The 27,877-nt window shown below is 35.0% G+C and overlaps 1 protein-coding gene across 2 annotated transcripts; it reads left to right on the forward strand.

The window, feature by feature from the left end:
• Window positions 1-27,877, forward strand: LOC109703389 (15-hydroxyprostaglandin dehydrogenase [NAD(+)]). 2 transcript variants are annotated; one of them, XM_074054959.1, is made up of 7 exons: window positions 11-226; window positions 508-631; window positions 2,693-2,799; window positions 10,703-10,799; window positions 22,870-22,946; window positions 25,287-25,450; window positions 26,518-27,877. In XM_074054959.1, exons 1-7 carry the CDS (start codon window positions 134-136, stop codon window positions 26,669-26,671), a joined length of 816 nt encoding a protein of 271 aa, XP_073911060.1. In that variant the 5' UTR covers window positions 11-133; the 3' UTR covers window positions 26,672-27,877. The 2 variants fall into 2 exon arrangements, with proteins under 2 accessions (XP_073911061.1, XP_073911060.1); XM_074054960.1 differs by lacking the exons at window positions 22,870-22,946; window positions 25,287-25,450; window positions 26,518-27,877 and adding an exon at window positions 12,420-22,845 and having other exon boundaries at window positions 1-226.

Raw genomic sequence — 27,877 nt, forward strand, 5'->3', positions numbered from 1 at the left:
GCAGGTGACACAGTCACGGGCCTGACAGCCGCATCCCCGCCCACCGGGCCGCAAGCGCGAGCGCAGGAGCCATAAAAGCCGCGGCCGCGCACAGACGCGGACTTGCCCACCGCGCGCCCAGCAGCAGCGCACCATGCACGTGAACGGCAAAGTGGCGCTAGTGACCGGAGCCGCGCAGGGCATAGGCAGAGCCTTTGCAGAGGCGCTGCTGCACAAGGGCGCTAAGGTAAGTCCCTGCCCATCCCTCCACACACCTAGGGGCTCCGGGGAGATTGGGTGCGCGCCCCGCACGCCCACCCGGCCCCTTCCAAACGCTGTGGGAGCTGGAGGCTCCAGAGCAAACCTTGAGGGCGGCTGCAAAAGAACCCGAACATTAATTGCCACACTTCAGGTCTCGTTTATTTATTGTGTGTGTGTGTGTGTGTGTGTGTGTGTGTGTGTGTGTGTGTGTGTGTGTGTCAGTTTCACAAATGCGCAGGACCTTGATTTCTCTCCCCTTGTTTGTAGGTAGCGCTGGTAGACTGGAACCTTGAAGCAGGTGTGAAGTGTAAGGCTGCCCTCGATGAGCAGTTTGAACCTCAGAAGACTCTGTTCATCCAGTGTGATGTGGCTGACCAGGAACAGCTGAGAGGTAAGACAGGGGATCAATCCATCAACTCTAAACATGCTCCCAACAAGCAATGACCTGAAGCAGCCCAGGCAAGAGAGCTGGCCAAGGCAGAGAGCCAGGGCTGCTGCCACCTGGAGAGGAACAGTATCTTTAGCTCCAAAAGATAGCTTAGACTGTTCGGTTTCCTACTGGCAACCCAAATCATAAAAAACTGAGGAAAGACAAGACTGCTGGAGACAATCTTTTATTTTAGTCCTTTGGCAGCACACAATGTAATCACAACTCTTTGTTTATCGAAAGACAGTGCTGCTGCGGTAATTACTAAATGATTGAACTTGCAGAGGAAACTTGGACGCTAAAATAGGCTAAGGAACTGTGGCAAACAACTTCCCTGACAAAGCTGGAAGACAGAATCCAGTGACAATCAAATGTGGCAGTGTTTTTCTTTGAAACATATCAGAGTACAAGTTCAAGGATCATGGTCCTAGGCATGCTAGATGCTTGTAACCGGATGTTATCTCTGTTTTTTCCCCTATGAGATGGTACTTTAAAGGAATAACTGTGCGGTGTTAGAATGGGGAAAGTCTCTATCAGCCTTTCCTCATTGCCTTCCTGTTTCTCTGTACTCTCTTAAAATACACCGATCTACTTGTGAAATATGACTGACAATATGGGCAGAGACAAAAAATTTCTGATTGTTTAGAAGGCTCAAAAGATACTTCTGAAAGAAATCACTCTTTTAAAGAAAAATAGAAAAATACAATACTTCTGTTTTACAGAGGCAGAATATAAGGAAGTCAATTATGACCGCAATGGGAAAAATAAAATAAATAAATTAGACATACGTGATTAAGAAACCAGTTTCCCCCTGAGAGGGGATTTTACTCTGGAGTTGTGGAGAGTAGACCACAGGATGCAAGAGGGGAAAGAAAAAGAAAAATCAGTATTCCCTGGTTGACCTTTTCTGGAACCAACTTAATATCTTAAGAAACAGGTTTAAAATTTCCATGGAAAAGTAAACAGTTTTTATTTTTTGTTGTTGTTTTCCATTCCACTACAGTGTTTGTAAAAAGCTTCATGTTAGATAGCTTTTAGAATGTTTTTAGCAAGTAACTTGCATAACAATTTGAGAACTTTTTAATCCAAGCCTTCCCACATGTGTTTCATGGTTGTTAGTAGCCTTGTGAATTGGTTTTGATTTTGTGTTGTTGCTCTGCTTTTTAAAGGAACCCAAGTGCTAGCCAGGAGATCTAAGAATATATTTCTATGCTATGGAAGAACAGTCACAATTGTTATCCATAGTCTGTAGTAATAGAACTGGAATGGATGGTGACAGACCCATGGAAACAGTTTCAGTGACTAGAACTATACAAAAAGCTGCTTTGAGAAATAATGTGTTTCTAAATAGTAAGGTGGAAAAGCTAAGCTTGAACTGGCTAAAGAGTGTGTGCTAGAATTGGACATGTGGTCGGACAAGGTGATGGGTGACATTCAGATCTTGGAGTCCACCCAAACTTTTACCTGATTGAACATAGCTTTTATACAATAATTTATACCAATAATGTAGAATTATAGTAATAGTGAGGATGTAGGAATGACTAAAACTGTGTTAGAGGAGAAAAGTTGTGTTAATCTAACACTCCGTGAACATGTTGTAAGTTATTTTAAAAGGATGTCTGTTATAGTCTATGCCATAGGTCTCCAATAATTTCTTGGAAATAAAGTGGTGCTGGTTGCTCATATTGACTTCAAAGAGCTCTTAGCAAAGGATGCCCAGTTCTCAAATTTCATCCATTAACTTATTGATTTTAGGGCTTCAATGTGCACATGAATAATTTAAGGGTTATTAAATCAGAATTGAAGATTCAGATTCAATTTCTGCATTTCTAACAAACTCACAGATAACATTGAGTGATGCTCATGGTCTGTAAACCACATGTTGAGAAGCAAGGAATTAGGTCAGAGCTTACAAGTCTAATTTTTACTATGAGGGTAACTAAATAAAATTCATGTTATAGAGCATGATTTAAACATGTACATGAAAAATAAAAGAATACCTATAATGTTTGTTTTTTTAATTAGATACTTTTAGAAAAGTCATAGACCACTTTGGAAGATTGGATATTTTGGTCAATAATGCTGGAGTGAATAATGAGAAAAACTGGGAAAAAACTCTTCAAATTAACTTGGTAAGCTTTCTTAGCCATGTTTATTGCCTAAAAGTATTTAGTAACATGATGTTTATAAGGAATAAAGATTGTCTTATTCATAGGAACAAAACAATGACATACAAGTAAGAAAGTAGAAGTTACAGAATGTTAAAGACAAAGCCGGATCTTTTATGAAAAGGAAGACATTGAATGTTTATCATTATGAATATAAGCCCGTGTTTGCTTAATTCAGGGGATTTAGCATCCTCCAACCCAGAAGTCCAAATGGCCTGCCACTTGTGTTTATATGTCCTGCAAGCCAAAAATGACTTTTATATTTTTTAAGTTTTGGAAAAATAACAATATGAAACATATAAATATATGAATTGAATTTCAGTGCACCATATAGTTTTATTGGAGCACAACCTCATTCATTTCATTCATTTGGTTATGTATTGCCAGTGGCTGATTCAGTGCTATAATGGCAGAGTTGAATGCTGTGACAGAAATCCTGTAGCTCGTAATGGGTAAAATATTTACTATCTGGCGCTTGCAAAAAAAAGCTTGCTAAATTCTGACTTCATTTGTTTTATTTAGAAAATAATTTTTTTAACAGCACGGGTTTGCACTCAGAGCCTCACCTTCAGGCAAGTGCTCCATTACATGAAGTCACCCCAGTCCATTTACTTTTAGTATTTTTTCAGATAGGGTCTCTTGCTTTTGCCTGGGCCATCCTCTGACTCCAGTTCTCCTACTTCCCTTACCTCCTGCCCCACATTCCAAGTAGCTGGAATTACAGAAATGAGCCACCATGCCTGTATTAGAAGATAATCATAATGAAATGGTGGAAAAATAGCATAAAACAAGGTAAAAGTGACAACTGAACTTTGTAGTTAGTAAGATTTTTATCCTGAAAGTCGTTGAATGTGTGTGGTGTGTGTGTATGGTGTGTGTATGTAATTTACACAATGTCTGATGATTATTTGTCTCCTAACTAAATTGCAAAAACATCAGATGGACTTTACTTAGCATGACCCAGGCCTTGCTCAGGTTATTATTACTTGTCTTGCAAAATGAGCACGTGTAGATAGAGTACAAAGTGGCCACTGTGTGGGTAAGTGGATAAAGAATATCCTCTTATTTCATAAATACCTTCCTAGTTGAGTGTAAACTTCTTAAAAATAGGAACCATAGGAAACCATGTTTTTGTTTTTGTTCCTCTCTCAGCAATCAGCACAATATCTTGAAGATAGTGCTTAGTCAGTAAATCTTTGGCCTTAATTGAAATTCCCATCATCAATTACTTAGCTGTAATAACTTCAGTGGCAGTAACAAGAATTGTACTACCTCACAAAAGAGATGAATAGATAAGCCTCACTTTGATAAAGATACAAAATCCTCCCCAAAACTGACACATTCCTAAATTCTTTTTATACAAGCAGCCTCCTTGGAATTATTTAAAAAATTGGTCACTAGTGTTGCTGGTTCATTGTATTTGGAAATTATTTTTAAACTATTGGTCAAATTTCCAAATTTTCCAAATTATTTTCTAGGATTTGAATTGAAAATATTACACTCACACATGCACACACACAGAGATATTTGGAGAGACCATCTCTTGGCTAAGTCTTACTTTATTATAGAATATTAATATTTAAAACACCATTGGCTTTCCTTAGATAATATTTATAGTTAATTGTTATGATAATTATGTCTCTATAAATTATATTAGCTTATGATTCTGTTGTTTGTAATGTCTCTATTTTGTTTGGATTTCAATTATACCTTTGCTTTCTTTTATCTCTTTTAAATGTCAGGTTTTGACCACAAGGTATTGGTATATCAAATAATAAACATCAGTTTGCATACTCTCTCAGTAATTCTGACAGTTTGAACTCTGTATATTATACACTCATAATATTCAATGCCTAAACTGCTGGTGATGATTAATTTATTGATACTTGATGTTTTAGTGTTATACACCTGTTTGCTGCCTATAATATTTTTGATCCACCTTATAGTTCCAGATATAGAATTAGTGCCTCATTTTCTTTTGCTTTACACTTACTTAGGTATTTGTTTTTCCATTCCTTTATTTTGAAAATGTAAATAATCTTTTATGCTAAATCTATCTCTTGCTGATGTAGTTGTGTGACATCTTATTTTGTAAACTGCGTCTGGGTACATCTGCCTTTTTTATATTTGTGAATTTAAGCCACTTGTATTTATTTTTACTTTTTATTTTACATTTTAATATTTACTGGTTTCTTTTATTTTCTTTTATCTTTTATTATTTTTCTATTCCTTTTCTAAATCCACTGGACAACTTTAGATATTTTTTTCTGGTGGTGAGAAACCCTACATTTTTAAAATTTTTAGTGGTTACCCCTGACATCCCCATGATTTATTAAGAACCATACTTCATTACATACTTTGCTGCCTGCTAAAAATTGTGTTTTGCATATACGGTTAGTTGAAATTGTTGGAATTTTTAAAAACATGCCACTTTCCAAAAACACATGAAGTCTCAAGGATTTTTTTGAATCTAGTTATTCCAGTGAAAACACACAAATTGCCCAACAGTTTTCTCCCTTCCACATTCCTATTGACATTTTCAATGATTTCATCAGTAATTACTACAAAAGATAAAGATAAATGTCACTAAGATGTAAAGATCCTATGTCAATGCATTCATTAATAGACACCTATTGTATCTTTTCTCTGAGAAATCAGCTGGCAGTAACAGTATGCAATGACTAGAGTTAATGTAAAGAAATATGAAAATATTCACAAAGGTATAGAATTAAAGTGATTTGTCCTTCTCCAGCTAAGAAAGCATATTTGTTTTCATGCAGACTGTGTGACTAAACACCTGCTGCAAGCTGGAAAGTCCCTACATCTTCTATATAAAGGAAAACATGGAGGACCAGGGAAATTGTATTGTGACCACTTTGGTTACAACTAACTCTCTTGGGTCCTTCCACACTGAAATTTAACTAGCCTAAATTTTTCTTGGGATCTGCTGACATAAGCCACTTCTTAGCTTAAATTAAGGTTTTGTTTAACTTTACATGGAGAGAACAAGACATAATCTTTGTTAGCCCTATAGAGCTTAAGTATGTGTTATTTTCTTAAGTACCTCCACCCATTGCAAAGGTAAATTAGAGGCTGACCAATCCTTCTTTTGCCAACTTGATTATCTCTGCCAGTACAATGCAAATATTTGTAAGTAGTTCAATTAACCTTTTTTTCCGTCTGAGTATAATTAGCGTTCTTGGTCTTATACAATTCTGTGCTTGTCATTTTACATGATTTTTCATATTACTGCCCAGGTCAAGAGTAAGTAATAGGTTAAAGGACTTCATCACATGTCTCCTATCTCTCTTTTTTCAAGTATGTGTGTTGCCATTTAATCCAGGGCCTTGCATGTGCTAAGCATCTGCTCTTCCATTGAGCTGTATACCCCCAACCCCATTCCCCTTATGTCACCCTCTTCCTACCATATATTTATACCATTCTTATTGGGCTTACCAATTTAGTAGAATTATTTTATACCCAGGTAATTTATGCTAGCAAACCATAAGTTCTTTCTAGGCAGAGAACTATTCTTTTGTGTCCTTATAGAGTAAAAGTTCAATTAATATGTTTTGCATAAATTACCATTCTGTGATATTTTGCATACATGAGTATTCTTTTCTGTGTTTTAGTACAAAATGTTTAGGTGATTTCCTAACAAATCCGTGCTGCCAAACCACATCATCTGTCCTTCCACTTTCCTTACTTACCCAGTTTAACCCATCCTTATTCTTCACTCTGCTGATATCACCACTTCTATTACAAGAAATACACTAAAGCTTTTCCCAGTCTTTTGTTTCACTACACTGTTCTTTGCTTCCTCCTTAGTCTGAAGCCAGCAACATCAGTGTTATTTACAGCTGCTTAGAGCTACAAAGAAATTTCAAGAAAAAAAATGAGCTTTTGTAAAACTATTGAAGGTCTTGCTGGTCATTGGGAAGAGGTAGACTGAACTTGGAATATTTGTGAGGCAATTCTGTAATGTACTTCTTTCACTTTTATCTTTTTGAAATTTAATAAGCCTAAATAACTCATCCCTACTCAACTGGAAATTATAACCTAATTTGAACATAAAACTAGCATATATTGAATCCTTTAGTATAGTCAATTAAAATTAAACAGAACAGATGGCTACTGCTGGTAATTTTGCTTTGCTCTCTACAAATACACAATTAACTAAAGACTTGCTCTGGAAAAGGGTATGTATTTGGAATTAGTCAAAACTAAAGGTCAGTTCTAAATCTACAATTTATGAACTGTTACTTAATTTTCCTGATCTTGAATTTCCCAGATTGTGGAAGGAAAAAGATAAACTCCCTATATCTGAGGACTAGTAACTTAAGTCACAATTTATGTGAAGAACAGAGTACAGTGTTCTTGCATAATAATATTGACTCAGTAAATAGCATTTCCTTCCAAATATTAAAATCTACATTTTCTCACATCTCTTTTTATCTGAAGTAAGTTCTTTGCCCTGCTCTACCTCTAATTAGTTAAGGACATGGATAGAAACACTGTTCTTAACTTTGCTCCCTTTTTTTTGGTTACAGGAGAGGTCAATTGCAAAGTAAGTTAGTAATTATCTACTGCCATTTCTACTCTATAATATTTAAAGATCCAATTGACCTGGGAAAGTTTGCTAAATGATAAGTAACTTTCTTAAAGAAGAAGGCAATAATATTTAGCACTGTAACAAAGGAAAAATAGCAAATTTCTGAACATGAAAAAATAAAGGATGAAGGATGATTTCAGAAAACATGATCATCTCCATTGTTTGAATGCTGGACTGGAGAAAATTCAAGAACCCTGAAAAACAAAGTTACATGGTTTAGATTGCCAGAATGTTTTACTGCAGGAACCATAAATAAACTAGGAGGAACTACAAAGCGGAGGGAGTTGAGATAGGGGGAATGGAGAAATGACTGATTGGGAAATTCAGTAGTGAAAAACTATGTGTGTGGATTTGTGTGTGTCAGGAAGTCATAATAACTGGTAAGAGAGGTAACAAGTAATATATTACCATTTGACCTTTCATGGTTGTTAGTAGTGGGATGAATTCAAGTATGATACATTTAATACATTGTAAGAACTTTTGTAAATGCCATAATGTACCCCATCCAGCACAACAATAAAAAAATTAAAAATGGAAAAACAAGTCAAGTACAGATTTTCAATTCCCTTCACAGAGTGGGTTAAAATAATGATATAGATTCTAGTTATTAGGAGTATCTAGAAATGCTTACAGTTTTCTAGATAAAAGTATTATATTCTATGATTTTCTAATATATGTTATCTAGGATAAGGAAAACACTGTTACAATAAAGGAGACGTAAAGTATGATTTATACACAACCAAAGCATTAGAACCCAAGCATCGTGTACTTCTTTGAAAAGTTATTCAACAATTAAATGGACAAAAATACATTCCCTTCTCCTCCAAAGACCTAGAAATTTTGCATTTTAAAAAACAAAAATAAAGCTGAAATCTTCCCAAATTTTCTATCTGGCTAATTTTGTAAATGATGAAAATACAAAACCAGGGTGTCAAGAATCTATACACAATGGAATTTTATGCAGCCACAAAGAAGAACAAAATGTTATCATTCGCTGGTAAATGGATGGAATTGGAGAACATCATTCTGAGTGAGGTTAGCCTGGCCCAAAAGACCAAAAATCGTATGTTCTCCCTCATCTGTGGACATTAGATCAAGGGCAAACACAGCAATGGGATTGGACTATGAGCACATGATAAAAGCGAGAGCACACAAGGAAGGGGTGAGGATAGGTAAGACACCTAAAAAATTAGCTAGCATTTGTTGCCCTTAACGCAGAGAAACTAAAGCAGATACCTTAAAAGCAACTGAGGCCAATAGGAAAAGGGGAACAGGAACTAGAGAAAAGGTTAGATCAAAAAGAATTAACCTAGAAGGTAACACCCACGCACAGGAAATCAATATGAGTCAATGCCCTGTATAGCTATCCTTATCTCAATCAGCAAAAACCCTTGTTCCTTCCTATTATTCCTTATACTCTCTCTACAACAAAATTAGAAATAAGGGCAAAATAGTTTCTGCTGGGTATTGAGGGGGTGGGGGGGAAGTGAGGGGGCGGAGTGGGTGGTAAGGGACGGGGTGGGGACGGGGGAGAAATGAACCAAACCTTGTATGCACATATGAATAATAAAAGAAAAAAAAAGCATAAATACTTGAGAATAAAAGCATAGCCCCAATGCATATAAACAGAAATTCTGTTCATATATGCTGGACACTTGGGCAGAAAATAACAGAATCTGACTGACTTCAGTATCTTCAGCCATTGACATTTTCCATTCTTATATAAACAATAAATGTTTCCCTTTTCCTTTTAAAAGAGAATCATGTGGAGATTTTATTCATTCTCCCTAGGCCTATATAAAAATAAACTGACAAATGGCTCAAATAAATAGATTTTCCAATTTACCTTTTTGTTTTGGAATTATTACAAAAGAATTTCATCTCTGAATACTTGTCAAGGAAGAACTTTTATAAAATAAAAAGAACTCAACACCAATGTGGGCCCTCAGTTTCAGAATCATTGTCTATGGAATCATTTTCTTTGCTGTATTATAAAACATGAAAAAGTTAGGAATTAAGATGTTAAAAAGGATTTTCCACTTTTTAATCTGAGCTCGAAAAGAAAGGAGTTCCAGAAAAAAAAACGGAGAATTTGATTTTCAAGTATCAGTCAGTTTACCTCTCAGTTCCTTTCTAGTAGTAGTGAACTCTTAAGTGTTATAACAAAAGCAGGAATAACTCCAGTACCTGGAGTTAAGTAGCAAAATTAAGCTATCAAAAGGATAACTGTAAGCAGTGATGAATAAAATGATAAGCAGTACTGAAAAAAATGAGTCTAAGTAGAAGATAATCTTCATTCAAACCAAACTAGAAAAAAAAAAAAAAAACAATGATGTGGTTTTAGACAAAATAAGACTTCAGGATTATTTGATACTGCAGATCAGCCATAGCATTGGGACCAGGGCTCTTTTTATCTCACTTCCCTGTCATCTTTTACATTGGTTTCATCATATGATTTGAGCACTGACTATTCATTCCAGTTATCACACATGTACAGAACAGTGTACAGAGTATAATGAATCCATTTCTTGTACCTTTTCTTAAGAACAACAAAACTTTTGTCAACAGTATTCTGTCCCTCACCTCTCTCATATCCACCTGACTGCCCCTTAGGTGTCACTTGCCAGAACTGGGTCCTAGGCTGGCCCCAAACCACCTGCTGTCAAGGACAATGGGACTTCTGGGACTGAATTTTTATTAAGTGATGTCTACATTAAAGCTGGGAAGATGTAGACACAAATGAAAATAGGAGTTTTATTAGAAAGAAAAGAGGAGAAAAGGAAAACTTTTCCTTTTTAAGACATCCACTATTCTGTATTGCAAAATCCAAGAAGAATAAATAGTGAGATGAATGTGGACTAGTTGGATATGAGAACCATGTGTGAGAAGGGCAAATCAATTCATATCCAGTATTTAGAAAAGAAAAAAGAAGGTGTATAATTCTTAAAGATGCTAAGAATGGAGTTAAATTGATAGAACACTATTGGAATACAAGCTTTATCATAAAATCTCATATTGGGCAACTAAGTGAAGGGAAATTATCAGGAATATGACAAGCTACATAACTATTAAGCAAATCAAAGATGAAATCAAGATTAATGACTAGATTTAAATTTTTTAAGCCTTAAAAGAACTTTCATTTATAACTTGAAGAAATCTCCATAGATATCTGCAATGACAGTAATAACTTTGGTGTATGAATATGTGATAAGACTAATTGATATATTACTTTTTCCATTTATGCATCTGGATTAGGTTTCTGTTATTGATGCAACCTATCTTGGTTTGGATTACATGAGTAAGCAAAATGGAGGTGACGGTGGCATCATTATCAATATGTCATCTTTAGCAGGTAAGGACAGTTATTATGGTACTAGTGACATTTTCTTATTTTCAATTTGAAGACTTACAAAACTAAATCTTTAAAGTATATTTATCATATTTACCAACTAAGGTTTGAAATTGAAATTTTGATAGTTTTTATTTTTTCTAGTTCTATAGGATTCTGTATTGTATAATATCAAAGTTTGAATATTATGTTTAAGTTGCATCTTTTCAAGTTATCTTACTGCAGTACCATATACACATATATATGCATATATGTATACACACACACACACACCATGTACAGATGTATACACACACATTTTCCCAGAATTACTGATTTTCAAAGGTTATTGTGTCACTCCTAAGCAATATCGTACATGAAAGCACCTTCAACAAAATAAAAAGAACTACAGTGAAGTCAAGCTATCTATTCCCATGTGGTTTTTCAAATTGTGTGATTTTCAAATATGGCATATATAGTACTCGGGATATGTTAAGCTGCTGGAATATTCACACCCAAACATGTCATAGTATCAATATAGTATAAGTTTTTTTGTCACCATATATCCTGTTGTAGGTACTTCTGTGTGCAGTCATTTGGAAAACCTGGCTAACAGAAGGTCTGTTTTTTCAACATGGAGCTTCTGAGGTTGCTCTGGAACTGGTGGGCTCCCTTCTTTCTAGTACAATGAGTAAAAGATACGTGGTCACTTTCTCAAACACCAAAGTCCATTAAGGCAAACCTCACTTCTGGAAAATAAATGCTTGATGTGGGCATAAGAAATAAAGTGAATTTCAATGGATAACTGACTATTTTTGCCAACCCAATGATTAATGGATTGGTGCCACACAAGCAATCCAAAACTATATTTCATCCAGAACAATATAATTTAGTAGTGGCTCATACTGTATGCCTCAATGACAAGAACTTAATCAAGTGACTTTATTTGTAAATCCCTAGGAAAAAAATCATCAGTTTCTTGAATAGCTCAAGTGAAATTATAAAGTTTTAAAATCTTTGGCTGGAATCATGACTCAAGTAGTAGAGCATCTGTCTGGCAAGTACAACGCCCTGAGTTTCACAGGACTTCGAAAAAGTATAATCTGATCAATATTGACAGCAAATCTAAATTATTCACATCTAAAACTAGGAAGACATTATTAAATGATCTGATTGTTTTCAGTTAGAGTGGTGATTTCAGAATAGAAATTATTCTACCTCCCTACACACACACCTTGTCCTTCTCCTACCACCTTCAAGAGGATTTGGGGAACCCATAGTAGTCAGATGAATAATATTTCAAGGTATTTAAAGGTGATGACATGTTTCTCATTCTTTTAGTAATCATTGTCAGATGATCCTTAAAACACTATAAAGCCACCACATGGGGAGATGTAGAAATATCCTTCATTAAACATTCTGAAAAGTAAACCAGCATCTCATTTTTTAGTTAATTAAAGTCAAAATGCTAAGTGCTATTACAAACCTAATTCTATAAACAGGGCTTGATTTTAGGTTCCTGGAAATTTATACCCTAAAAGCAAATAGGCAAAACTAAATGTATACTTTTTTTCAGATAAAATCTAAAGAATATCATATAAAGGACTAGAGAATTAATGGAGAATATTTACCATTTTCTTAAAGGTTTAAATGTGTGAAAACTGAGGCTGTGATCAAGAGATAACTTATGGATTCTATAAAGCTATGGAGGGCCAGGAAAGCTGGAGGAGCCCTGAGCACTGTGCACTGTTGCTTATGGCACTGCCTGTTATCACTGGAAGCACTGTTACATTCTTGGAAAGGCTGGATCAGTTTTTAGGACTCTCTGGGAAAGAGTCCAAGCATATCAGTTGTACTTGCTCCAAAGAGCAAGAATAGGGAGATGCCGTGTAACGCTACTGACTTTCATCCAATTAAATTATTTAAATATATAACAATTAACAAATATGGAGTACTTCCTGTTTACTTCTGAATTGTCAGCTTTTCATCACTATGACTAAATACCAGAACAAACTTCTAAACAGAAAAGTTTTATTGTGACACAGGGTTCAGGAAGTTCTGGAGGCTCTGGGTCAAGATCAGGCAGATTATGGCTTTGGACATCTTGCAGAGTCAGCACATCATGTTAGGAGTGTGCAGTCAAGCAAACCACTTGCATCACAAGCGATCGGATCCCCCAGTTCCTTTTGAGACTATCCCCAGTAACGTAAGGACCTTCCATAAGGCCCCTCCTCCTAATGGTTTAATTCCCTTCCATAGTGCTACCCTAGAGACCAAGCCTTCAACACGTTCCTTTGTGAGACCTGCAGATTATAGCAACACGGTACCATTTTAAACACTGCGTGTGCATTATCTCACTGAATCCTTATAAGAACCCTGTGAAGCAGATTCAGAAATCTCCATGTGGAAACTAAGGCAGGAGTGTTGACATAGCTTGCCCAACTTCACACAGCAAGTAAGCAGCAAAGCTGAAATTCACACTCAAAGTCTGATGCAAGTCTTGTTAAATCTTAACTTCTAGATCATCGGTCTGTGTGTTTACCTATTAAATCTACCCATCTTTCTGAGTTTATCAGCCTAATAGCAAAGTAAAATAAATTGAAACCCTCACTTGAATAAATCAGTTAAATATGCTCATTTCTTCAGAACTCATGGGCACTGCTTTAATCTAAATGCTGTATGACTAAACCTTCAAGGAAATCTTAAACTTTTGTCCCACTTAATACACCTAGTAAAGTCTCAAAACTTTTAGAGAGCTTACTGGAATCACAAGCCAAAACATGCCTTTGAGAAGAGCAATTTAAGGTCCACTATTGGATGTCCATTTTGCTTTCTTGGTCAAGAGGTCTTTTACATTCTACCCATCACTGGGGGCTAATTCTTTTCTTACTTATCTCAGACTATATATTTGTAACAATGTGTGAGTCTCTCTGTGTTCATGCAGATAAACAATTGTTATAAAATCAGTGATAAGATTGTTTTTATTTTAATTTACCTTTGCTGCACTGTTACAATCTAATGACTATTATAGCATTCCAAATTGTTTCTTCCTCTGGTTTTCATCCCAACCTGCAAGGCAACCTCATATAAAATCTTTACTTAGTTTATCTCTGTCCACTCTGCTTGGCTTTTAACCTTCACCAGTTTGTCCTTCTGTGCCAACCTTCACCCCTAGCATGTTTTTACCATTCCTTGTCATTGTCCTTTCTGGTTCATCTCTTCCCACCCAGGGTTTTCACTGACATGCCTTCATCTCACAGTAAGGCTTGAAAAGAGGAGCCATCACTCTTCATCATTTTTACAAAATATTTGATGCTGTTGAGTCATAGCATGTAGGTAGAAGTCAGAGGACCATAAAAAATCTCACAGGAGTTATCAAAATCAAAGTACCCCTGATGTTTACTTCCTGTGTGTTTTCTAAACCTTCCTTTATTGGTGATGTTTTCTGTTCACTCTAGTAAAGGCATAGCTGTGGGTAGTATTCAGCTCAACTAGGATTATCCTCATGATCTTTTACATTGATTCAGTGGAGTCTTTCACTGTCATAGTAAAACTTCATATTGACACACTGGTTTGGGGAGAGAGGTTATTGCATAATGGCCACTGGCACAGAGTTTCAAGTGCAATTAGTGGGCTTAATGAATACCAGAGCAAAGTGGAGAGAAGTTCCTGCAAGTACTGAGAGGTGAGTGTGTTCCAGTGTGCAGCTTCAGAAGTGGTTCTGATCATTTTTGATGACATGTTAGTTTTGTTGGGAATATAATGTAAAAGCATGCACTAATTTTGCCACATTGGTCCTTAACTAGTAGAAAAAATGTAGGAAGGAACACTAGAGAAGAATCAAGTCTGCTTTAATACAGATAATTAAACAAGTATGCTCCCCTAAGAGTCAAATGTGAGATAAAACACTGTTCCTTCATCTGTGCAACAAAAGTTAGAAAAGCACATGGTACCACCCTCTTCAAATACTCTTATAGTAAGGAAAGGGGATTAATACATATTTACAACTACCATTTTGCAGGCATTGTGGTAAATTTGTCTATATGATACCACACTTAGCTTGTAGAAGTTTCTACAATAGAGGTCAATTTAATTACCCCCAATTTATATTTGCAACTAATCTCAAATAAGTCACTAACTTAAAAATGTGGTGAGAATGAGAAATTGTAATAAATATAACTTTATTTTGCTTTATGTCATAAAATTGATGAATTGGTTTTGTGTTGCCTGGACCTTAAATGGCTCAAATCACAGCTGTCATGAATATGTGATACACTCTTCCTTCTTAGCACTGCCATAATGATCCTTACCTGTCCATGGAATCTGGTATCTGTTGTGCTGCCTTTTGTCTTAAAATAATTAGGGAGACACATATTAGAAGGAATCAGTAAGAAAAGCTGATTAATATTTATTAATGAACCTTTGGGTAAATGAATAAACAATTTAGGATTTCTAGTACAGGAAAAAGAGAGCTATAAGGAAATCAAGTTTTCCAGAACAGATCTTCTCCAATTTTAATGTATTTAAACATTACATAATGACTTTGTCTGATGCAGATTCTGATCTTGTAGCACTGTTTTTGGTCCTGAAGTTCTGCTCCCATATACCTTGATACCTGGGCCTCATTTTCAGAAGCTGTCTTCTGGTATGCTTGGGGGATTACATGAGTAGTTAAGAAGCTCCTCTCAGTTTCTTCTGACCACAGCATCATCAATGACTGAACTCTTAGGAAGGAGGATTTTGGTGTGACACTAAGAGGAGCTTTCTGAAAATTAATCACCAGAAAGTATTATTGGATTTATCTTTTTGGAAAGATTTTTGTTAGAAAAAGTATAGTGGTTCTGAAAACTTAAGTCAGTTTTTAATGTCATTGTCATACTTTAAAACAACTGCATGGGAAACCTAACGATGAGAAGAAAAAAAGCAGCATCACAGGGCTGGAAAAGTTGCTAGTTCAGTCCTTTCAGTGCTTGTCTGGCATGTGGGAGGCCCTGGGCTCCATCCCCAGCATAGAAAGAGAAAGGAAGGAATGGGAAAGAAGGAAGGAAAGAAGGAAGGAATGGAGGGAGAGAGGGAGCAAGGAAGGGAGAAAGACAGCATCAGATAAAGTGGTTTGTTTCATGGAAAATCTCATAAAGAGGAAGTCTACCAGTTTCTACCAGTCAGGTTTATACACAAACACCCATAAACAGAGTCTCACTAGTTCTCACTTTTTTTTTAATCATAATGGAGAAGTGGTGGTTAAAATAAATGTGTGGATAAGCAGTTTCTCTATTGGGTTGTAATGAAAATGTGGAAGATTTACATTCCTGGTTTTTGCAGCTACTGAGCTCTAAGAATTAGCACCCTTAGATTCACAATTTCTTTCCCTAACTTGAGTTTTTTTATCATTTCTGTTTGTGGTCCATTTTACAGTTTCTGTCCATTTAAAAGCAAATGTGTTTGCAGATTCTGTACAATTGCCCTGTCTAAGGAAATTTCACTTTTTATGCAGAATCTTTTTGGGCTTCTTACCTTCTGTGAGATAGAGAGATTAAAGTGGGCTTTGATAAATATGGGTAAAAAGAATACTAGCCCGAGACAAACTAAGGTGGAAATGGAACTTTGATTTTATTTTTCTAAATGACTCTCTTATTTGTTCTACAATTACATGAGTAATTTTGGAGTATTTTAGATGTATTTATGTATGAATTATTACATAAATTATCTCATCAATCCGGGATTGTTTAGCGTTATTATCCTGACTGTTCCAGAATACATTTGTTTTGTGGTTAGGATTTTCCCCTCTACTGATTTTACTTTTCTTAATTTATATTTATGACAGACATAAACCTGCTACTACTGGGCTTAATATATTTTGAAAAGAGCCATTTTGCGGTTTCATAGGTAAACTTGCACTTGGGCCTATCATAAATATTGACAATACGTTGTGAATTTTTAAATATGAAAGTTCCATTTTAAGCGTAAATAAGAGATTTCTCACAATGTTAAATAAACCAGCACTTCTTTACAGACTGCTCTCTCGTGGTCACAGTCCTTTGTTTTGCTGTTATTATTAATGTTCTTAACTCTTTTACATAACAAAGTGATTTCCCTGTGTTATGGGAATTAATTTTCAAGAATTAAAAAAGAAACATTTATTGCAGCAACTGTACTTACTGAGCATATTATATTCCTAATATTGGCAAGATTCCCTGTGAGGTGGGGTAGAGCCATCTGACTACTTAGCAAGTGATGTCTTGCCTTCCTCCTGCACCCAGGGGCACCCACTGATCTTATCCATTTCAAATGAATTATTTAAAATATTACCACTTTCTACTTTACACTTAAAAGAACTAAATACACAGTTCTTACCTAAATCCTCCTCTATAAACTTTTTTGTGTTAGGATTAGCAATAGTCCAATTTACTAATGTTCAAAAAGCAAACCAGGTTGAGACACTGCCAGATTTGAGGCTAATTTTAGTGCAAAAGATACATTTTCATGAAAAAGTACAATGCATAAGAACATTTAAGTAAATCAATAAAATAATTTGAGAAGTTTCACCTCAAGACAAAATGATTAACTTTGATGTATATTGATATACATTAATAATAACAAATAATGTGTTTATTACATGCTTGGCACCGTTTTAAGTATTTTACATGCACTAGTTCTGTGAAGGCTCAGAGTAGCTATGATGACCCTGGTTGAAAGATGAAAACACTGCAACTCACAGCAGTTTCCTGTCTAAAGGTGACATGACTCACAGTGCTGAATTCAGGAATTGATCTCAGTCAGCCTATCAACCAAAATCCAAACCATTGTGCACAATCCCTCTCAGTAGATTTGATTAAAAGGATATCGTTTTCAATGTACTTTGTTTTACAGAGTGACTCTTTGTGTTCTCAGCAGAATTGCTACAAATTCTCTATAGCAAGAAGTATTGGGAATTCACATACATCTTCATTCCCATAAGTGAACAGTGTTCCTCACTGTCAGAGCCCTCACTCCAATGGTACATTTACCAAGCGGATGATCCTACTTTAATACATCATTATCACCAAAAGTGTATACTTCACATTAGGGCTTATATAGGTTTGGAAAAATACATAATGACTTTTATCTACCATTGTTCGATTATACAGAAAAAATTCACTACCCTAAAAATCCTCTGTGCTCTGCTTATTTACTCCTCACCCCTGCCAGCCTCTAGCAACCACTGATTTTTGTTTTTTACTATCTCCATATTTAGCCTTTTCCAAAATGTCATATGGTTTCAATCACATAATATATTGCCTTTTCAGATTGAGTTGTTTTGCATAGTAATATGCATTTAAGATTTCTTCATATCTTTTCATGGTTTGATACCTCATTTCTTTTTAGTGCTAATAGTATTACACTGTCTGAATATGACACAGTTTATTTATTCATTCATCCAATGAAAGACATCTTGCTTGCCTCTCTGCTTTGATAATTACAACAAACATCCATGGTGTAGGTATTTGTGTGGACGTAGGAGTTCAGTTCCTTTGAACAAATGTCAGGGAACACAATGGTTAGGTTATATTGTAGGAATATGTTTTTAAGAAAGCTGCCAGACTTTCTTCATAATGCCGGGACCATTATATATTCCCACCAGCAATGAATGAGAATTCTTGTTGCTCTGCATCTTCACCAGCATCTGGGGTTATCAGTGTCTGGATTTTAGCCATTTTAATTAGTGTGTAAGGGTATCTCATTGTAATTTTAATTCAAGTTTCTGTAATGGCATATAGTATTGAGCACATTTTCATATACTTGTTTGCCATCTGTATAGCATCATCTTTTAGTGGCTTTTACCTATTTTTTAGTAGGGTTGTTCATCTCCTTTCTGTTCAGTTTTAAGTTTTGTATATTTTGGTAATAGTCCCTTATAAAAATGTATTTTACAAACATTTTCTCCCAGTCTGTTGTTTGTATTCTTATTTTCTTGATAAAAGCACATTTTGAGATGGTCAAATAGTGTAAGTGAAATTTTGATAAAATGGTAGTCCATCCATTAGTCACACGTTTCAATTTACTATATTTAAAACATACTATCATGTGTACTTAACACATATTTCCAAAATGAATTCACTCTACTCACACTTTTTGAATTGGCATACATATATTTTGTGTTGTTTGTTTATTTGGTTTTTTTATAATGCTGGGAACTGAACCCAGGCAAGAGCTCTATCACTAGAGTCAACTTCTAACCCATCATACATTTGTTGTAAGAAGAGAAAAGCATTGGGAGATGTAACAATAAATAGCCCCAAATCTCCCAGGAACTAAAGGCAAAATGAGAGACTCAAGCTGGAGAACTAGAGTTTAAATTTCTGAATAATGTATGCATGTCTAAATGCTGCAATTGAAACATAGAATCCTGTTTATTTTTAGTACTCCCAAACTGGAAACAACACAAATGTCTCTCAACAAGTGAATGTACAAGTACATGCAACTGATGACATATATTTTAGAGGAAACTTTTTAGCGATAATAATTTAGTTCAATGGGCAACTGAACTAAACAGAACTTGTTCAAAGAGGAAGTCCAAATGGCACAAAAACACATGAAGAAATGCTCACCATCCCTGGCCATAAAGGAATGCAAATCAAAACCACACTAAGATTCCACCTCACTCTTGTTAGAATTGCTACCATCAAGAACACCACCACAACAAATGTTGGTGAGGATGCAGGGAAAAGGAATCCACATATACTGCTGATGGGAATGTATGCTAGAACAACCACTATGAAAAACAATATGGAGGCTTTTTAAAAAAGTAAACATAGATCTGCCATTTGATCTAGCATTACCCCTACTAGGGATATACCAAAAGGAATGCAACTCAGGTTATTACAAAGGCACCTGCACACCCATGTTTATTATAGCACTATTTGCAATAGCCAAGCTATGGAAACAGCCAAAATGCCCCACTACTGATGAATGGATTAAGAAAATGTGGTATTTATACACAATGGAATTTTATTAAGCCACAAAGAAGAATGAAATTTTGTTATTTGCAGGTATGTGGATAGAACTGGAGAACATCATCTTAAGTGAAGCTAGGATCAGAAGGCCAAAAATCACATGTTCTCCCTCATATGTGAATTATAGACCTAAAACAAATGCAGTAATATTATTGGACATGAGTCACACACTAAAAGGAGACTGCTCTTGGGAGGGATAGGGAAAGAGAATGAAAGCAAAAACTTGAATGTGATTGATATGCTAATTGTATAGGAGCAAATACAGCAATCTTAAACTGGCAGAGACCACTGTAGGAAGAGGACCAGGAAGTAGTGAAGAGGTCTGGTAGAGATGAACCAATATGGGTTGAAATACACATATGCATGGAAGCAACACAAGGAGTCTCTCTGTATAGCTATCTTATCTCAAATAGCAAAGACGCTGCTTTTTCTTCAACAAAATCAAAGAACAAGAAGGCAGAACAGGTTCTATCTAGAAGTGAGGGGGTGGGGAGAGCTGGCCAAATACCTTATACACATGTAAGTAACTGTAAAAATGATAAAATAAAAATTTTAAATATCTAAATATAATAATAAGATACTGATATACAATGCAATATGTTTGAATTTCAAAATAGTTATGTATGAAAGAACCAGATATTTATATAAACTTCCAGAAAATGCAAGCCATAGTAGCACAAAGCAAATATGTGTTTTCCAGGGGGAGAGAAAGTAAAAGGGAGAAATTACCAAGAGATACAAGAAAAGTATTAGGGTGATAGATATTTGTTATCTTGATGGTGGTGATGATCACATTAATGTACATGTGTCAAAACTCGTCAAACTGTATGCCTTAAGCACATGTAGTTTTATTGTGTGATGGTCAACTATACCTCCATAAGGCTATGAAAAACAAAAATGTAGTTTCTGAATGTCTGAAATTGACTTGTGTAGATTTTGACCTAATATTCAAAAGTGAAAGCAATGCTTTATGATGTTCTTTTCACATCATAAATTGATGCTAACGCTGATTAACTTAATTAACTTACACATTGTAAGACAGCAGTGAAAATGTCATCTGATTGTTACAGTAAGACTCATTCAACAGAGTGCCATTTTTAAAATGCAAACAAATTCTACTAGGCATGATGGTACATGCCTATAATCCCAGCACTTGGGAGGCTGAAGAAGGAGGATCATGAGTTGGCAGCCAATCTAGGCCACATAATCAAAAAATATAATCAAAAAAAGGTGCATAAAAATACAAAGAAGTTCTTTCATACTCTTGTTGCCTTTATAATTACTTTAAAACTAAAAGTGTTACACATCTTGTTTCCTTATGGCCAGTACCCCCAAAAAGTATTTGATCTATTTCAGCTCTGTGACACCTTGGACTAGCTTGGGTCAGAAGTTCATAACCTCTGCATATGTAACAAAACTTCATTCAAAACTCAACTTTGATGACATTTATGAACAAAGTCCTTTGTGCTTTTTGTGGCTGTGTCAACTGGCTTATCAGAATTTAAGGATCACATTGTATTTCCTGCAGTATGTAAGCACTAGCCTACAACCACTACCTTTGTATCATAATTTGATACATTGTAAGAGCCTTTGTAAATCCCACAATGTACCTCTACCCAGCACAACAATAAAAAAGTAAACATTTCAGGAATTGGTAAAGCAAAGCCTAATTTGTATGAACTAGAAGCACCGATGGCTGGCTATGCCTGTTCCCTTTATCTCTTGCTCCAAATACACCTGTGTACCCTGTGGAAACAACATAAATTCTTGCTGACTACACTGATGAACTTAATTAACTTACACATTTTACTTAACCAAAACAATAGCAAGAGAACCGACATGTTAGAGTACTTTGAAATTACTGAGTAGTTGCACTACCTGTGATGTACCATCGTCAGGGATTTCAATTGCTCTTGAGAAAACATCCTTTATAAATTGAGACCGGGAAGGTACCCAGGGAGTGGCCAAAGTCACTTATTGCTGCATTTATTGCTGATCTTTGACACAACAAAGTTGAGTCAACCTTGGTGTTCTGGAAGTAGTTAACTGGGCGGAGATGAGCACATCTTAAAAAATAATTTAGTATTGTTAGCGTAACAGTTGATACTAATATCATAGCAATCAGGAATCATGGTTTCTTAACACAGAAACATTAAAAATTAAAAAACAAGTGTTAAACCCAATTAATTTATTAGTTAAAAACTGAAATATAAAAATGACTCCAGATAAATTTGAAAATTGATCTTAACAATTGTGAGAAATAAGCTTTATAGTAATAGTTCCTAGAGTCAAATAAGTTTTCTTATTGCTGTTTTTTTGTCCAAAAGGAAGTTTGGCGTAGACTGTGAGTTAGGAAAGAAAATAAGTCCTGGATGCTACAATACTGATTTTTTTTTCACCAGATCATGAGTTTGATCAGTTCTTATTGTGTATATGTAGAAAATTAACAATTAAAACTTTGTATAAGTGGTTAAATTCTGTTGTTGACTACGTAGTTATGAACGGAAACAAAATAGGAGCATAAATTTCTATTTATGTCTTCTAAGTCAACGGGGAAGAAGACCTATGCATCTGCTACAGCACTAACTCAAAAGAAATTAATTTTTAGTTTTCTGAAACTCTTAGAGGCAACATGCGAGACAAATTGGTGACACAGAACTGCGTTCTAATTTATAGCAAAGATAATAATCTCCAAGTCCCTCTTATGTGATTCAGAATCCTCAGCCTTTGGAAAGTCTTTACAAATGTTGAATGTATGCCTTTTAAAATCTGGACTGAAAAACTAGAAATGAGATGGTAGTTCTGTCTGTTTTAATATAGCGTTGATTTCCTTTGACTTTGCTTCTGGAAATGAAGGGAGGCAGAAAAGCACTGATCTCACTCTTGACTATACCATGGATATGACTTACCGGCCACATATTCTAGACCACATACCCATGGGGAGAATGAGCTTCATCAAGGCTATTTGAGTTTTACAGAGCTGTCTGACTTTATTTTAGTATATCTTCCAAAGTCATGCTCATAGAATGTTTATTTGTATAGCAACTATTGTATAGTCTACTTTTTAAAATCAAATTATTTACAATTTTTGTTTATTTTAGGACTTCTGCCTGCTGCACAACAGCCTGTTTATTGTGCTTCAAAGCATGGCGTAATTGGATTCACGCGTTCAGCAGCGGTAAAGACAAAATAAGCACAATATCTCTTTTTCTCCTTGTATATGTATCCATGAAACACACATTTTATAATGTAGAAGAAAATTACTTCAGAAGTCAATATATCTAGATAAAAGCAGACATTTTGCTTTAATCTTTAGAATACAAAAATTTCAGATCACATAAAGGACTAAATAATAAAAATATCCTTTAAAATGAAATACAACGTAAGCATAGATGTGCTATTTAAAATATCTTAAGTAGCTAGGTGCTGGTCACTCACACCTGTAATCCTAGCTACCCAGGAAGCAGCAATCAGGAGGATCACAGTTCGAGGCCAGCCCAGGCAAGTAGCCCACAAAAAAGGGGCTGGTGGAGTGACTCAAATAGTACTGCTCCTTCCTAGCAAATGTGAGACCCAGAGTTCAAACCCCAGTAATGCCAGTATGTGTGTGTATATATAAATAAAATCTTAAGGATAAATAATGAGGAAATGCTATTTGTTTTTAAAGTTGACTCCAAACTTAAACATTATTCCTTTAGGCCTTCTTAGGTCCAACATGCTATAGGCCAGAGACGTTATTTGTCACCTGAGATATCATGAAAACGATTGGGAGCCTGAGGTGGGACCAGGTATTTGCCTGATAGAATACCAAGGACAGTGTTTCCATGGAGACCTAGAGCAAAGGGTATATAGAGCCTAGAAAAATAATTTAGACCTAATTGACCACAGATATGGATATCACACAGCAAATATGTTTGTGTTCTTTTAACTGACAAAGGGGCAGCTTGTATGGAGCCTGACAAGCAAGGAGATAATAGGATGAGATATGATCAGAGAAATATAAATAGGGGCCAGATCAAGAGAGACTTTTGAGCCAAGGTTGTGAGCCTGGATTTTAGCTATTGATGAATCTTTAATGCATAAGAGTGACAAGATCAGATTTCCATTTTAAGAAAGCCATCTGCCTGCTATTTGGAAAATGGAATACAAAAGACAAGTGTAAAAGAGCACAGAACAGTTAGGGGTCTGTGGGAATTATATGTTAAGTGAGACAAAGGGGAGCATGGTAGATGACTAGTTTGGCATAAAAGACAGAGGCAATACTAGGAGACAGAGAAAGCAGATGTGTCAATGTTGATTCTTCTTCAATCGTAAAGAAGATAAGCAGTCCCCAGACTCTTAAATTAAATTGTTAGAAAATAGCTATTTAATTTTCAGACTTCAATTCCATTTTCTATGAACATGTACATGAAGCTATTACAGAGCAAAGTGAATATTAACGATTAGAATATTTGCATTAAAAATACACAATTGGACAATTCTGTAGTCAGTTCTCATTGTTCACAGTTTTGTTCTAGTAAGACTCTTGCAAACACTGAATTGTTACCTACCGTTGGAAAATTGCTTTTAGGAGAAACACCTGATTAAGTTCCTGAGAACCTGAGGTCACAACCTTTTGATGAGCGACTTGTTTTATGTGACTTTTGACTTAAAGATAACTTTTTAGAATATCGTAAATGAACATTGAGCTCATCTCTAACAGCAGTGACAACTTATTTATCTAAATACACAAATTTTCTCTATAGCACATCTTCTCACACTGGACCACTACACAAAACTTCCTCAGTGTGCTTGGGGGCATTTTAAACAGCAAAAAAAAAAAAAAACAAAAACAAAAAGCACAAACATGTAAAAACATGGCAAGGCAGACTTCATAGGAAGATGCCCACTCATGACTCAGATTTGCTCTGTGTAAGTCCATAAGTAACCAGAAAAGTTCCACAAGCATTGACTTTTGGGAATATGAACCAACTGTAGCAAAGAAGTGTATTTTCAGATATTGAATCTGCATCTATAATGAGAATCAACCCTTTTTGTTTTATAAATAGTAAAAATAAAATCAGTAGGCTGAATATTAAGCTAATGAATGTTAGTCTTAAAATACCTAAAATATCTTGCAGCCAATAAAGATTATTAAGAGTTCTTTAAGAATCAATTAAGTTCTTAAATTTTCTACTAAATGGTTTTAAGAAAATATTTTCTGTTATATAATCACAATCTTGGAATATCAACTCCAACTTCTTAGCTTCAGTTCTTGCAGAGTTCAGTAGAAAAGAACAGCCTAGGCAAGTAAGTATTTTCAGTAGTTGGCCAGTAATAGTGGTTTTCAAAAATTAATTAGATGAGACTTTCAGGAATTAATGCTGTATTTTGCTTGTCAGTCATTGTTACATACTTGAGAGGATGTCAGACTGGTATGTTTTACATTTATTTTTGAAATAACTTTAATTTCAGTTTGTCCAATGGTATACATTTAGGAAACTGTTGAACCCTGTACCCTCCTGTTTTTAATTGGCAGATGGCTGCTAATCTTATGAATAGTGGTGTGAGATTGAATGCAATTTGTCCGGGCTTTGTGAACACACCCATTCTCAAATCCATTGATAAAGAAGAAAACATGGGGCAATATTTAGAATATACAGATCATATCAAGGATATGATGAAATACTTTGGAATTCTGGAGTAAGTAAAACTTGGTCTTACTTTGTATAATAGACTAAAATATTATCTTCACAAGCAATATAAGGAGAAATCAGTTTTTAAATTTGATAAAATAATGCAAAGAAAATACTGGTGGGACTGTAAAAAGTGTGTTTATATATTATAACCTTTGTTTTGAAATACAGATAGTGCCTTCAGACATGATTAAATTTCATTTTTTTTAAGGTGATAAGTCACCTTTGATGGAAATTTTACCTTGTCTTCCTAAATTCCAAGCAATGTTCAAATATAACCATTGAGAAATTTTGTATGGTTTCATAACTTCAGCCATTTTCAGCAAAACAGTTGATCATGAACACACATACACACTTACACTCACACACACACACACACACACACACACACACACAGAACTGTTCCTGAGTTGAGGCAATGGAGGTTTTCATAGCACAGAGTCATAGCTATCAAGTTGAAGCAATCAGACCTAGAATTGAATCCTAGCTCCAACACCAACCATAAATTTACCCATCAAAACTCAATGTTCTCACATGAAAAATAAGGAAAATACTAAAACTTATTTATGGACATCAGAAGATTTGAGTAAGATGGTACATAAAACTGTATTTAAAATAGCAACTGGTAAAAAAATAAGATGTTTAATAAATGCTGACTTTTTTTGTACTAGGATCAAACCCAGGTCCTTGCCCTTACTAGACTAGTGCTCAGCCACTAGCTCCATCACTAGTCCAACAAATCCTGCTTTTAATTCATCCTATTTCTCTTCTAATAACATTTCTGTCTGGGTAATGTAAGATCTAGCGACCTCATACAGATAAGGATTTGACTTTTTTCTCAATGTAAATACTGACTATAACTTTTTGACTATGACAAAAAGTTAGGCATGTAGATCTACACTAACTTCATCATATTATTTAGTTACTTTCTAATTGAAAACAATAGGAGGTAACAATACTTTGATGACAAAATTCCCCTATGACACATTCAAGGCTGTAGGTTCTTCAAGAATAACTTAAAGTGATAAAAGCCTTGGTTTTCAGTTTCAAATACAAATATTTTCTTTTTTTTAGCCCATCAATGATTGCCAATGGATTAATAACTCTCATTGAAGATGATGGCTTAAATGGTGCTATTATGAAGATCACGACTTCTAAAGGAATTCATTTTCAAGAGTATGACCCACCTCCATCTCATGCAGTCATAACTGAGCATAAGCACAAATGACTGCCACTGAGTAGATATATTTATTGTAAATTAGCTTTCTAAGTAAAATCTTACAATCTGAAGCTTTCTTTTCATGCAATTGAAGTTCATGTTTCTAAATGATTACTGAAGCCTATGAATAAAGATTCAAGGTAAGCTATCAGAAATGCAATGCAAACCAAAGCTAGGCTGTGACCTTTATAGTCTACATGATGATTAAAACAAAGGATATTCAACATTCAAACAATATTCTGCCTTTCAGAAAATGTATTTGCATTTTTCTTTCTGGAAAATGTTTTCCAGAAAATAATTTTAAAGGAGATAGTTGAATTATTTAAATCTAAATATATTCAAAACTCACTTTGAATCTATGTTTGCACTTCAAAAGAGGAAAGCTACTAAGCAATGCCAAATATTTAATAATACTAGTTTTAATTGTATACCATCTTTAATGTGAACATTCATTTGGGTCTTTAAAGATGTCGCATATTTTGGGGCCAGTAGCTAAAGAAGAATTTAGTGTGACTATATTCCAAATGATGTATGGAAATGACAAAAATAACTGAGAGAGTTTAACCTCAGATCAAGGAAAATACAATTCCTTCCTTTTTGCTTCTTATTTTAAGTACTTTAATACTGCAAAAATTCTCAGGAATTGAAGTTTTAACAGTTATAACAAAGAAGACTATTAATGATCTTAAATTTATATATATATAGTATATTCTTATTAAAAATAATGCAAACGTATGTTTTTCCTTATTACTTCTTTGTGGATTTATACTAATTTCAAAAGAACCTACTTTTCACTAAAACTCTCTGTTCTAATCTTTTGTGTGTAGCTATTGAGATTAAACTAATTTGCCATAGCCACAACTGAAAATGTTTTTATACATCTACTAAAATTCATAAAAACACAGAGGTAACAACACCTGTGCTCTTTTCCCTTGTTTCTGTTAAGTATTGTAAGATAGCATCACTAAATGTCTTGGTTTGGTAACACTCTTTGCAACTATTAAAGATATTAACAGTGAAAGTACAAGATTTCTAAACCAAGCATGTCCTCAAAACTTGTATGAGTGATTCCTTATATAAGAAATCCAGACATCCCAGCTTGGAGCAAAATCCATCCATGTGAGATTGATAAGGATTTGGAAGACATAAAAGAAGTGTTTTCAAATCTTACTGTGTTTCAATTCTGTCATAAATAAATATTGCCTTCATTTTTAA

The sequence above is a fragment of the Castor canadensis genome, chromosome 14 (genome assembly GCF_047511655.1).
Source record: "Castor canadensis chromosome 14, mCasCan1.hap1v2, whole genome shotgun sequence".
Lineage (NCBI taxonomy): Eukaryota > Metazoa > Chordata > Mammalia > Rodentia > Castoridae > Castor > Castor canadensis.

Excerpts from the sequence above, each read along its gene's own strand:
- LOC109703389 (XM_074054959.1), top strand. The coding sequence starts at position 134 with ATGCACGTGAACGGCAAAGTGGCGCTAGTGACCGGAGCCGCGCAGGGC. Across the intron at positions 227-507 it reads TGCTGCACAAGGGCGCTAAG|GTAGCGCTGGTAGACTGGAA; the intron begins GTAAGTCCCTGC and ends CCTTGTTTGTAG. Across the intron at positions 632-2,692 it reads TGACCAGGAACAGCTGAGAG|ATACTTTTAGAAAAGTCATA; the intron begins GTAAGACAGGGG and ends TTTTTTAATTAG.